The 14,485-nt window shown below is 48.0% G+C and overlaps 1 protein-coding gene across 1 annotated transcript in view; it reads left to right on the forward strand.

Annotated features, from left to right (window-relative positions):
* The window catches only part of LOC125507144 (heat shock protein 81-1-like), a 47,722-nt gene extending 34,016 nt beyond the window's left edge, over positions 1–13,706 (forward strand). The window contains exons 3-4 of the mRNA XM_048671822.1: positions 12,666–12,908; positions 13,621–13,706. Coding sequence (XP_048527779.1) covers positions 12,666–12,908; positions 13,621–13,706 — 329 coding nt within the window. The remainder of the gene's footprint in view (positions 1–12,665; positions 12,909–13,620) is intronic.
* The last annotated feature ends 779 nt before the right edge of the window (positions 13,707–14,485 follow it).

Below are 14,485 nucleotides of genomic sequence, written 5' to 3' on the forward strand. Positions count from 1 at the left end.
TCTCCTAGGGCCGGCGCCCCCCTAGGGGAGGCTATATATATGAGGGGGGGAGGGGGCAGCTGCACCCCAGAGCCTTTGGCGCCTCCCTCTCCCCTGCTGCACCTCTCTCTTGCGTAGTATACGGCGAAGCCCTGCTACTGTGACGCCCTGCATCCACCACCACGCCGTCGTGCTGCTGGATCTTCATCAACCTCTCCTTCCCCCTTGCTGGATCAAGAAGGAGGAGACGTCACGCTGACCGTATGTGTGTTGAACGCGGAGGTGCCGTCCGTTCGGCGCTAGGATCTCCGGTGATTTGGATCACGTTGTGTACGACTACCTCATCCCCATTCTTTGAACGCTTCCACTCGTGATCTACAAAGGTATGTAGATGCATCTGATCACTCGTTGCTAGATGAACTCATAGATGGATCTTGGTGAAACCGTAGGAAAATTTTTGTTTTCTGCAACGTTCCCCAACACAAGTTACAAGAGCTTCGTGATGAACTATAATATGCAAGGGATGAATAAGACTATTCCCGAGCTCTTCGCAATGCTGAAAGCTGCGGAGGTAGAAATCAAAAAGGAGCATCAAGTGTTGATGGTCAACAAGACCACTAGTTTCAAGAAAAAGGGCAAAGGGAAGAAGAAGGGGAACTTCAAGAAGAACAGCAAGCAAGTTGCTACTCAAGAGAAGAAACCCAAGTCTGGACCTAAGCCTGAAACTGAGTGCTTCTACTGCAAGCAGACTGGTCACTGGAAGCGGAACTGCCCCAAGTATTTGGCGGATAAGAAGGATGGCAAGGTGAACAAAGGTATATGCGATATACATGTTATTGATGTGTACCTTACTAATGCTCGCAGTAGCACCTGGGTATTTGATACTGGTTCTGTTGCTAATATTTGCAACTCGAAACAGGGACTACGAATTAAGCGAAGATTGGCTAAGGATGAGGTGACGATGCGCGTGGGAAACGGTTCCAAAGTTGATGTGATCGCGGTCGGCACGCTACCTCTACATCTACCTTCGGGATTAATATTAGACCTAAATAATTGTTATTTGGTGCCAGCGTTAAGCATGAACATTATATCTGAATCTTGTTTGATGCGAGACGGTTATTCATTTAAATCAGAGAATAATGGTTGTTCTATTTATATGAGTAATATCTTTTATGGTCATGCACCCTTGAAGAGTGGTCTATTCTTATTGAATCTCGATAGTAGTAACACACATATTCATAATGTTGAAACCAAAAGATGCAGTGTTGATAATGATAGTGCAACTTATTTGTGGCACTGCCGTTTAGGTCATATCGGTGTAAAGCGCATGAAGAAACTCCATACTGATGGACTTTTGGAACCACTTGATTATGAATCACTTGGTACTTGCGAACCATGCCTCATGGGCAAGATGACTAAAACGCCGTTCTCCGGTACTATGGAGAGAGCAACAGATTTGTTGTAAATCATACATACAGATGTATATGGTCCGATGAATATTGAGGCTCGTGGCGGATATCGTTATTTTCTCACCTTCACAGATGACTTGAGCAGATATGGGTATATCTACTTAATGAAACATAAGTCTGAAACGTTTGAAAAGTTCAAAGAATTTCAGAGTGAAGTTGAAAATCATCGTAACAAGAAAATAAAGTTTCTACGATCTGATCGTGGAGGAGAATATTTGAGTTACGAGTTTGGTGTACATTTGAAACAATGCGGAATAGTTTCACAACTCACGCCACCCGGAACACCACAGCGTAATGGTGTGTCCGAACGTCGTAATCGTACTTTACTAGATATGGTGCGATCTATGATGTCTCTTACTGATTTACCGCTGTCGTTTTGGGGTTATGCTTTGGAGACGGCCGCATTCACGTTAAATAGGGCACCATCAAAATCCGTTGAGACGACGCCTTATGAACTATGGTTTGGCAAGAAACCAAAGTTGTCGTTTCTGAAAGTTTGGGGCTGCGATGCTTATGTGAAAAAGCTTCAACCTGATAAGCTCGAACCCAAATCGGAGAAATGTGTCTTCATAGGATATCCAAAGGAGACTATTGGATACACCTTCTATCACAGATCCGAAGGCAAGACTTTTGTTGCTAAGTTCGAAAACTTTCTAGAGAAGGAGTTTCTATTGAAAGAAGTGAGTGGGAGGAAAGTAGAACTTGACGAGGTAACTATACCTGCTCCCTTATTGGAAAGTAGTGCATCACAGAAAACTGTTTCTGTGACACCTACACCAATTAGTGAGGAAGCTAATGATAATGATCATGAAACTTCGGAACAAGATACTACTGAACCTCGTAGATCAACCAGAGTGAGATCCGCGCCAGAGTGGTACGGTAATCCAGTTCTGGAAGTCATGCTACTAGATCATGATGAACCTACGAACTACGAAGAAGCGATGGTGAGCCCAGATTCCGCAAAATGGCTTGAAGCCATGAAATCTGAGATGGGATCCATGTATGAGAACAAAGTGTGGACTTTGGTTGACTTGCCCAATGATCGGCAAGCAATTGAGAATAAATGGATCTTCAAGAAGAAGACTGACGCCGACGGTAATATTACTGTCTACAAAGCTCGACTTGTCGCAAAAGGGTTTCGGCAAGTTCAAGAGGTTGACTACGATGAGACCTTCTCACCCGTAGCGATGCTTAAGTCTGTCCGAATCATGTTAGAAATTGCCGCATTTTATGATTATGAAATTTGGCAGATGGATGTCAAAACTGCATTCCTGAATGGATTTCTGGAAGAAGAGTTGTATATGATGCAACCGGAAGGTTTTGTCGATCCAAAGGGAGCTAACAAAGTGTGCAAGCTCCAGCGATCCATTTATGGACTGGCGCAAGCCTCTCGGAGTTGGAATAAACGCTTTGATAGTGTGATCAAAGCATTTGGTTTTATACATACTTTTGGAGAAGCCTGTATTTACAAGAAAGTGAGTGGGAGCTCTGTAGCATTTCTGATATTATATGTGGATGACATATTACTGATCGGAAATGATATAGAATTTCTGGATAGCATAAAGGGATACTTGAATAAGAGTTTTTTAATGAAAGACCTCGGTGAAGCTGCCTACATATTAGGCATAAAGATCTATAGGGATAGATCAAGACGTTTAATTGGACTTTCACAAAGCACATACCATGACAAGATTTTGAAGAAGTTCAAAATGGATCAAGCAAAGAAAGGGTTCTTGCCTGTGTTACAAGGTGTGAAGTTGAGTCAGACTCAATGCCCGACCACTGCAGAAGATAGAGAGAAAATGAAAGATGTTCCCTATGCTTCAGCCATATGCTCTATCATGTATGCAATGCTGTGCACCAGACTTGATGTGTGCCTTGCTATAAGTCTAGCAGGGAGGTACCAAAGTAATCCAGGAGTGGATCACTGGACAGCGGTCAAGAACATCCTGAAGTACCTGAAAAGGACTAAGGATATGTTTCTCGTATATGCAGGTGACAAAGAGCTCATCGTAAACAGTTACGTTGATGCAAGCTTTGACACTGATCCGGACGATTCCAAATCGCAAACCGGATACGTGTTTACATTAAACGGTGGAGCTGTCAGTTGGTGCAGTTCTAAACAAAGCGTCGTGGCGGGATCTACGTGTGAAGCGGAATACATAGCTGCTTCGGAAGCAGCAAATGAAGGAGTCTGGATGAAGGAGTTCATATCCGATCTAGGTGTCATACCTAGTGCATCGGGTCCAATGAAAATCTTTTGCGACAATACTGGTGCAATTGCCTTGGTGAAGGAATCCAGATTTCACAAGAGAACCAAGCACATCAAGAGACGCTTCAATTTCATCTGGGATCTAGTACAGGTGGGAGACATAGAGATTTGCAAGATACATACGGATCTGAATATTGCAGACCCGTTGACTAAGCCTCTTCCACGAGCAAAACATGATCAGCACCAAGGCTCCATGGGTGTTAGAATCATTACTGTGTAATCTAGATTATTGACTCTAGTGCAAGTGGGAGACTGAGGGAAATATGCCCTAGAGGCAATAATAAAGTTATTATTTATTTCCTTATATCATGATAAAAGTTTATTATTCACGCTAAAATTGTATTAAACGGAAACATAATACATGTGTGAATACATAGACAAACAGAGTGTCACTAGTATGCCTCTACTTGACTAGCTCGTTAATCAAAGATGGTTATGTTTCCTAACCATGTACAAAGAGTTGTTATTTGATTAACGGGATCACATCATTAGTTGAATGATCTGATTGACATGACCCATTCCATTAGCTTAGCACCCGATCGTTTAGTATGTTGCTATTGCTTTCTTCATGACTTATACATGTTCCTATGACTATGAGATTATGCAACTCCCGTTTGCCAGAGGAACACTTTGTGTGCTACCAAACGTCACAACGTAACTTGGTGATTATAAAGGAGCTCTACGGGTGTCTCCAAAGGTACATGTTGGGTTGGCGTATTTCGAGATTAGGATTCGTCACTCCGATTGTCGGAGAGGTATCTTTGGGCCCTCTCGGTAATGCACATCACTTAAGGCTTGCAAGCATTGCAACTAATGAGTTAGTTGCGGGATGATGTATTACAGAACGAGTAAAGAGACTTGCCGGTAACGAGATTGAACTAGGTATAGGATACCGACGATCGAATCTCGGGCAAGTAACATACCGATGACAAAGGGAACAACGTATGTTGTTATGCGGTCTGACCGATAAAAGATCTTCGTAGAATATGTAGGAGCCAATATGAGCATCCAGGTTCCGCTATTGGTTATTGACCGGAGACGTGTCTCGGTCATGTCTACATTGTTCTCGAACCCATAGGGTCCGCACGCTTAAGGTTACGATGATAGTTATATTATGAGTTTATGCATTTTGATGTACCGAAGGTTGTTCGGAGTCCCGGATGTGATCACGTACATGAAGAGGAGTCTCGAAATGGTCAAGACATAAAGATTGATATATTGGAATCCTATGTTTGGATATCGGAAGTGTTCCGGGTGAAATCGGGATTTTACCGGAGTACCGGGAGGTTACCGGAACCCCCCGGGAGCTATATGGGCCTTAGTGGGCCTTAGTGGAAGAAGAGGAGAGGAGGCCAGAGCTGGGTCGCGCGCCCCTCCCCCCTAGTCCGAATAGGACAAGGAGAGAGGGGGCCGGCGCCCCCCTCCTCTCTCTCTTTTCGCCCTCCTTGAATCCTATTCCAATTAGGAAAGGGGAGGAGTCCTACTCCCAGAAGGAGTAGGACTCCTCCTGGCGTGCCTCACCTGGCCGGCCGGCCCCCCTCCCTTGAACCTTTATATACGGAGGCAGGGGCACCCCCTAGAGACACAAGTTGATCCACGTGATCATATTCTTAGCCGTGTGCGGTGCCCCCTTCCACCATAGTCCTCGATAATATTGTAGCGGTGCTTAGGCGAAGCCCTGCGACCGTAGTACATCAAGATCGTCACCACGCCGTCGTGCTGACGGAACTCTTCCCCGACACTTTGCTGGATCGGAGTCCGGGGATCGTCATCGAGCTGAACGTGTGCTAGAACTCAGAGGTGCCGTAGTTTCGGTGCTTGATCGGTCGGGCCGTGGAGATGTACGACTACATCAACCAAGTTAACGCTTCCGTTGTTGATCTACAAGGGTACGTAGATCACACTCTCCCCCTCTCGTTGCTATGCATCATCATGATCTTGCGTGTGCGTAGAATTTTTTTTGAAATTACTGCGAAACCCAACAAGCACTAGGAGAACTACTGCGATTGTGCCCTGGTTCATCCAGACGAGCACCTCAGTAGAGAAAGCCGAAAACTGACTGTCATGATATAGCGTGAGACTGGTCAACCACTCGATGACCTGTGGGAATGTTAGAATTCCTCCGCCTTAACAAAGGGCCATTTTCCGGCCAGGCATGTACGCACCCCGGGATCGGGAGAGTGCGGAGCCACCAGGGGCTATCTAGTAGCCCCACTGTCAAACTCCTATGGCTGAGTGAAAGTGCTAAAGCATTATAGTCCGATTGCCTCGCTCGCTCCGCTATCACCTCCTTAATAGGACCAAGACGTTGGGTTAAGTGTGAACGCGTGTTTTTGCGAGCACCTCCGCATTATATGCGTGGGGGTTGAAGCCGATGACCGCAATCTTTCAGGGTATACACATGTATACATAAACGGCCGCCCAGGAGGCATCATATTACTTTCCGGCAAAAGTATAAAAATAGCCTTATAAAATTTTATAAAAGCATTTCGCTCACAATGAGATTACATATCACTCAAACATAATATTTTTTGAGCACTGGGTCTCTATCAAACGAGCACCCTCAAGAACTTCTTCAAAGTAGTGCTCAGCAGCCCTTCGACCTATGGCCGAATCTCGCGCTGCAACAGTGGTAGCATCCATCTCCGCCCAGTATGCTTTAACACGGGCAAAGGCCATCCGTGCACCCTCTATGCACGCCGACCTCTTCGTCGCATTAATGCGTGGCACCACGTCAAGGAACTGTTGCACCAAGCTGAAATAGCTGTTCGGTTTTGACCTTTTCGGCCATAGCTGATCCACAACAGACCTCATGGAGAGTCCGGACAACCTATTTAGTTCGGCCCATTCGGCTAATTGGTCAGTCAATGAAAGCGGATGCTCGGGAGAATGGAATTGTCTCCAAAACAGCTGGTCTACTTCACGGTCCGTCTGACCCTGGAAGTACTTGGCCGCATCGGCAGCGCTCGTCGCCAAATCCATATACACATCCTCCGAACTCCACAGCCGATCCAGAGGGGCATACCGTGGATCTCCGAACTTCCTCCGCAACATAAAGGATTTCCCAGCTACAATATCCCCGGCTTCCTGCAGCTCCTCCTTCTTTGCCCTCATAGCAGAGCGGAGGTCTTTTCTCATCGCAGCAGCCTTCTCAAGGTCCGATGCCTTCGCTTGGTTTTCCTTTTCAAGAACCCGGCAACGGTTGGCGGCGGCTTTTAATTCTATGGCCATCTTGGCAATCTTGTCTCGGCTCTCGCCATGCACGGCCTTCTCGGCTCGCAACTCTTTGGTCGCCTTCAAAGCAGCCGCATTACCCAACCTCGCTTGTTCCTTGGCTCGGGCAAGTTCTGCCCGCAAGGCTTCAACAGTGGCAGCTCCATCTGCAGTCACAATATATTAAAGATACTGGCATCATGCTGCTCTTCCTATGTGGCGTTTACCAGATAATGACACTTACCCTGTGCCTCGTCAAGCCTTTTGTTAACAAGCTCGATGTCGTCGTCTGTCGCATCCAACTGCCGTTCTAAATGGGCAAACTCGCTAGTCCGGCTAGCCACCGAAGCTTCCATCACCTGCACATAGAGGCAGTATGGTTATTACCTGGGAATATGATCCTCTGTTCGTCGTCGTTTCCGACAACAACCAGAGTCTCAGGGGCTACTATCTACACAGGGCACACCTAGCATGTGCAGGACTATCATACATTCTTTTACGTACCTCAAAGCCTATCAGTAGACTCATAAAAGCTTCATGCAATCCGCTTTCGGCGGACGAGATTCTCTCCATCACCGTATTCATCAGCACACGGTGTTCATCTGAGATGGCCGCTCGCCCCACCAACTCCCTCAGAACATCCGATCGCACACTAGACAGTGCCGGACTCTTTTGTCTGCTCTCTTCGGGAGCCGGAAACTGGGAGCTTCGGGGGTCAATGGGATTATCTTCTAGCCTCACCGGACTCGGAGAGGCCCTCCGCGACGACACTTCAGGGTCGCCCGCTTCCAGAGCGGAGGAGTCTGGTGGAGTCTAGAGGAGGCGTTTCGCTCTCCATCATCTCTGGAAGAAGGTCCCCCAAAGACGAGCTCATTTGAGAGGGGCTAAGGCCCGAACTGCAAAGATATATGCGGTGGTTATTTTCTCAGAAGAAAAAGATGGCATATTTGTACTATTAAAGTATTTCGGGTCACTTACGACTCGCGGGAGAATTGATTCCCCCGCGGACTTTGTGCGGCAACAGCGCCCCCCAAGGTAGGACCCTCTGTGGGAGACTTCTTCTCCCGTTTGGAAGCTTCGGCTTCCGAATCCCCGGGCGCAGTCCTTTTCCTCTTCTGGTCGTCTTCCTTCATGGAGACGCTCGCTCCCTCAGTTAGAATGGGCAGTGTTGGGGGCCCGCGTCCACCCGTATTATCCTCCACAGCATCTTCCTTCAAGGGCTCCGGGCAAGGTGCGGTCTGGAGCATCTTTTCCAATACCGGATTTTCCAAACCCTCAGGGAGGGGGGCCGAACACCGAATCAACTTCGCCTTTGTTAGCCAGTCCTGGTCAAAAAGCAAAATCTCAGAAATAACTTCGTAACAAAGGAGAGATAGTATGTTTGGCCGGAAGATGCCTTACCTGTTCGGTGGCGCGGTTACTACTCAGGCCCACGTCCTCGGTGATTTCCGGACACTCCACCTGAGGTCCGAAGAATGAATTGTACATCTCCTCGTGCGTCAGGCCGAGAAAATTTTGAATGACACGCGGTCCCTCGGGATTGAACTCCCACAGGCGAAGATGCCGGCGTTTGCAAGGCTGGACTTGATGAACCATCATAACTTGTATTACCGCAACCAAACTGAAATCTCCATTGAAGAGATCTCGAATGCGGCTTTGCAGTATAGGCACGTCCTTGGCTGGACCCCAGCTCAGACCTCTGCTGATCCATGACATCAGCTATGGTGGAGGGCCCGAGCGGAAAACAGGGGCGGCCGCCCACTTGGCACTTCTAGGAGCCGTGATGTAGAACCACTCTTGTTGCCACAATTCAGACACCTCTGGGATGGAACCTTTGGGCCACGGAGCTCCCGTCATCTTGCGTATTGAGGCACCTCCACATGCTGCATGTTGCCCCTCGATCATCTTCGGCTTTACTTCAAAGGTCTTGAGCCATAGGCCAAAGTGAGGGGTAACCCGGAGGAAGGCCTCGCACACGACAATAAATGTCATGATATGAAGAAAGGAGTCCGGAGCTAGATCATGGAAGTCTAGCCCATAATAAAACATCAAACCCCTGATGAAAGGATCCAGAGCAAGGCCTAGACCTCGGAGGAAGTGGGAGACGAACACGATGTTCTCGTTGGGTTCGGGGGTGGGGACGGCCTGCCCTCGGGGAGGCAGCCGATGCAAAATCTCGGTGGTCAGATATCTGGCCTCCCTCAACTTTTTGATGTCTTCTTCCGTGACGGAGGAAGGCACCCATCGGCCTTGAAGGCTAGATCCGGACATGACTGAAGGTTCGGAGCACCTGACCTGAACTTTGGGCGTTTGAGCTTGAGGTGGGGGAAGGATTCGATTGAGCACGGGAGGGAAAAATAAAAGCCTTGTCCCTTTATAAAGAGGGTGAATATCAAGCGTCCTCTCCGTGTCCGTTTGGACTTGCCTATAATCTAGGAGTCCTAGAAGCGGTTGGGTTACCCACGCCCGTATTGATGAGAATCCCGGAATAAGGGGACACGATCTCTGCTTTAACAAGACGTGCCAAGGAAACCGCCTCGCATGACGCGCTGAGGTGGGATAATAAAACGACTCGGATAAAGGCTTGGCCGTGGTGTGTCACACTACGGAATATGTCAGCAGATTAGATTTGTGTAAATATTATTCTCTCTATGGCAATATGTGGAAACTTATTTTGCAGAGACGGACACTATCTTTGTGTTCAAAATCTTCTATGAAGTACTTGGAGGAGGAACCCGCCTTGCAATGCCGAAGACAATCTGCATGCCGGACTCGTCGTCATTGAAGCCTGGTTCAGGGGCTACTGAGGGAGTCCTGGATTAGGGGGTGTTCGGATAGCCGGACTATACCTTCAGCCGGACTCCTGGACTATGAAGATACAAGATTAAAGACTTCGTCCCGTGTCCGGAAGGGACTTTCCTTGGCGTGGAAGGCAAGCTTGGCGATACGGATATGTAGATCTCCTACCATTGTAACCGACTTTGTGTAACCCTAACCCTCTCCGGTGTCTATATAAACCGGAGAGTTTTAGTCCGTAGGACAACATTCACAACAACAATCATACCATAGGCTAGCTTCTAGGGTTTAGCCTCTCTGATCTCGTGGTAGATCTACTCTTGTACTGCCCATATCATCAATATTAATCAAGCAGGACGTAGGGTTTTACCTCCATCAAGAGGGCCCGAACCTGGGTAAAACTTCGTGTCCCTTGCCTCCTGTTACCATCCGGCCTAGACGCACAGTTCGGGACCCCCTGCCCGAGATCCGCCGGTTTTGACACCGACACTAAGCACTTCTCCCATGGCAAGAACTACCAATCTAGTTGGCCAAACCAAACGGATAATTCGAAGAGACTTGCAAAGATAACCAATCATACATAAAAGAATTCAGAGAAGATTCAAATATTATTCATAGATAGACTTGATCATAAACCCACAATTCATCGGTCTCAACAAACATTCCGCAAAAAGAAGAAGATTACATCGAATAGATCTCCACGAGAGAGGGGGATAACTTTGTATTGAGATCCAAAAAGAGAGAAGAAGCCATCTAGCTAATAACTATGGACCCGAAGGTCTGAGGTAAACTACTCACACTTCATCGGAGAGGCTATGATGATGTAGAAGCCCTCCGTGATGACGCCCCTCTCCGGCGGAGCTCCGGAACAGGCCCCAAGATGGGATCTCGTGGATACAGAAAGTTGCGGCGGTGGAATTAGGTTTTTGGCTGCATATCTGTTCGTTTGGGGGTACGTAGGTATATATAGGAGGAAGAAGTACGTCGGTGGAGCTTCGGTGGGCCCACGAGGGTGGGGGCGCGCCTGGGGGTATAGGGCGCGCCCCCCTACCTCGTGCCCACCTCGAAGCTTCCTTGGCGTAGGGTCCAAGTCTCCTGGGTCATATTCGGGAAGAAAATCACGTTCCAGAAAGGTTTATTCCGTTTGGACTCCGTTTGATATTCCGTTTCTTCGAAACACTGAAATAGGCAAAAAAACAGCAATTCTGGGCTGGGCGTCCGGTTAATAGGTTAGTCCCAAAAATAATATAAAAGTGGAAAATAAAGCCCAATATAATCCAAAACAGTAGATAATATAGCATGGAGCAATCAAAAATTATAGATACGTTGGAGACGTATCAGGACCCCAGCTCAGCCCTCTGCTAATCCATGACATCAGTTGTGGTGGAGGGCCTGAGCGGAAAGCAGGGGCAGCCGCCCACTTGGCACTTCTGGGAGCTGTGATGTAAAACCACTCCCGTTGCCATAATCCGGACACCTCTGGAATAGAACCCTTTGGCCATGGAGCTCCGACGATCCTGCTTATTAATGCGCCTCCGCACGCTACATGCTGCCCCTCGACCATCTTCGGCTTCATGTCAAAGGTCTTGAGCCATAGGCCGAAGTGAGTGGTAATGCGGAGGAAGGCCTCATATACAACAATAAATGATGAGATGTGGAGAAAGGAGTCCGGGGCTAGATCGTGGAAATCTAGCCCATAATAAAACATCAGCCTCCTAACGAAGGGATCCAGAGTGAGGCCTAGACCTCGGAGGAAGTGGGAGATGAACACGACGTCTTCGTTGGGTTCAGGAGTAGGGACGACCTGCCCTCGGGCAGGCAGCCGATGAGAAACCTCGGCGGTCAGGTATCTGGCCTCCCTCAACTTCTTGATATCTTCTTCTGTAATGGAGGAGGGCATCCACCGGCCTTGAAGGCTAGATCCGGACATGATTGAAGGGCCGGAGCACCTGACCTGGGCTTTGGGTGTTAGAACTCGAGGCGGGGGAAGGATTCGATTGAGCACGGGAGGGAAAGAGTAAAAGCCTTGTCCCTTTATAAAGAGGGTGAATATCAAGCGTCCTCTCCGTAGCCGTTTGGGACTTTCCTATGATCTAGGAGTCCTAGATATGGTTGGGTTACCCACGACCATATTGATGAGAATCCCGTAATTAGGGGAACACGATCTCTGCTTTGACAAGACGTGTCAAAAAACTGCCTCGCGTTATGTGTGGAGCTGGTTGAAGAAAAACGGTTCGAATAATTACCGGGCCATGGCATAATGTCGTGTTGCCAAAACGTGTTAGCAGATTAGATTTGTGGAAATGTTATTCTCTCTACGGTGGTATGTGGAAACTTATTTTGCAGGGTTGGACACTATCCTTGTATTCAAATTCTTCCGTGATGTATTCGGAGGAGGAACCCGCCTTGCAATGCCGAAGACAATACTGCGCGCCGGACTCATCGTCATTGAAGCCTGGTTCAGGGGCTACTGAGGGAGTCCTGGATTAGGGGGTCTCCAGATAGCCGGACTATATCTTTTGGCCGGACTATGAAGATACAAGATTAAAGACTTCGTCTCATGTCCGGATGGGACTCTACTTGGCGTGGAAGGCAAGCTAGGCAATACGGATATGTATATCTCCTCCTTTGTAACCGACCTTGTGTAACCCTAGCCCTCTTCGGTGTCTATATAAACCAGAGGGTTTTAGTCCGTAGGACAACATACAATCATACCATAGGTTAGCTTCTAGGGTTTAGCCTCTCTGATCTCGTGGTAGATCTACTCTTGTACTACCCATATCATCAATATTAATCAAGCAGGACGTAGGGTTTTACCTCCGTCAAGAGGGCCCGAACCTGGATAAAACTTCGTGTCCCCTGCCTCGTGTTACCATCCGCCTAGACGCATAGTTCGGGACCCCCTACCCGAGATCCGCCGGTTTTGACACCGACAGAGAGGATCATGAAGGCCCAGGCTCTGAGGAACACGAGCATGGGCGGCTACATGTCGAGCAAGAAGGCGATGGAGATCAACCCCGAGAACGCCATCACGGAGGAGTTGCGCAAGGGCGCTGACGCATACAATAACGACAAGTTGGTCAAGAACATGGTGATGCTGCTGCTCACCTCGGGCTTTAGCCTCGACGACCCCAACACCTTCAATACCAGGACCCACCGCATGTTGAAGCCAGGCCTAAGAGCATCTCCAGCCCCCCCCCCCCAGTGCCCCCAGGAGCCTATTTTTCGCCGGTGATGTAAAAAGGGCAAAAAAAAAGGGCCCAGGCATGCCCCCAAGACCTCAAAATGGCGTCGACGAACCCAGGCCAAACCCAGCGCGCTGGGGGCCTATTGGTGGCGCCGGCGAAACCAACATCCAATCCTATTCGCCCACGCGTCCTTTTTTCTGACCCGCCCAATCACTTTTTGCCCGACGACTGTCCTGGGGGCACCAACGGCTGGAAACACGTCCTCGCTTTTATCCGGCTGAAGCATTTTGCCCCCCAGGATGTGCTATTTTTGGTCCGGTGATTGTCATGCGGGGCTCCAACGGCTGGAGATGCTCAGCCCCCCCCCCCCCCCCCCCCCCCCCAGTGCCCCCCAGGAGCTTTTTATTCGCCGGTGATGTAAAAAGGGCAAAAAAAAGGCCCAACCATGCCCCCCAAGACCTCAAAATGGCACTGGCGAACACAAGCCAAACCCAGCGCGTTGGGGCCTGTTAGGGGCGCCGACGGAAGCAACAGCCAATCATATTCCCACACGCATCCTTTTTTCTGACCCACCCAATCACTTTTTGCCCGACAACTGTCCTGGGGGGCACCAACAGCTGGAAAAACATCCTCGCGTTTCATCCGGCGGAAGCATTTTGCCCCCATGGACATGTTACTTTTGGTCCGGTGATTGTCCTGGGGGGCTTCGACGGGGATGAGCCTGCTGAGGCTGACACGGACATGCCACGGGCGAGAGCAAGACGGAGGAGGTCGACGAACGTTTACTGATCTTTTGGGTTACTGTCTCGTGGTCGATCGGCTTGTCTTTTGTGGTTTCTTGTGCCTAGCCTCCTATAGTGGGGCTAGGGAATGGTGGTTATGGAGTCCCCAGAACTGTGTATCGTAATCATTGCTTGTATATATCATCTTTAGTAGTACGCCCTCCGTTTTTATTTACTCTGTATATTAGTTTTGGTCAAAATCAAACTTTGTAAACTTTGACAAAGTTTATAGAAAAAATATTAATAACATATACAATAACAAATCAATAGTATTAGACTCATTATTGAATATACTATAACATCATACGGATTTGTTATTGTAAATGTTCATATATTTTTTATAAACTTGGTCAAACTTTATTAAGTTTGGCTTCAGTCAAATCTAATATGCAGAGTAGATAAAAACAGAGGAACTATTATCTTTCAGTTAATGGTCTCTTTTGCTTGTTTTGGTTTCTTTTGGCCTTCTCGGTATTCCTCTATTCTTTTTTTTTGGCGAGCTGCTAAGGATCCGCGACTTGGTTCTTAATGATCTGAAATAACTTTCAGTTATGTGAGGACAAAACAAATTAATCACTGCCAGGTCACGTAAACAGTGTTGACGCCTACATCATGGATGATAGTCGAACATAAATCTGCGCACTAGAATGTTGAAAGTCAGCAGAAGTTGCACATGCAGGTATACTCTGCGCACTAGAATGTTGAAAGTCAAGTTGACTCCTGATCTCCCAATGCCTGAAGATCTGTAGAAGCTGCAGTCTAACCCAGAGATATTGCTGAAATATA

Source organism: Triticum urartu, chromosome 5 (genome assembly GCF_003073215.2).
Source record: "Triticum urartu cultivar G1812 chromosome 5, Tu2.1, whole genome shotgun sequence".
Lineage (NCBI taxonomy): Eukaryota > Viridiplantae > Streptophyta > Magnoliopsida > Poales > Poaceae > Triticum > Triticum urartu.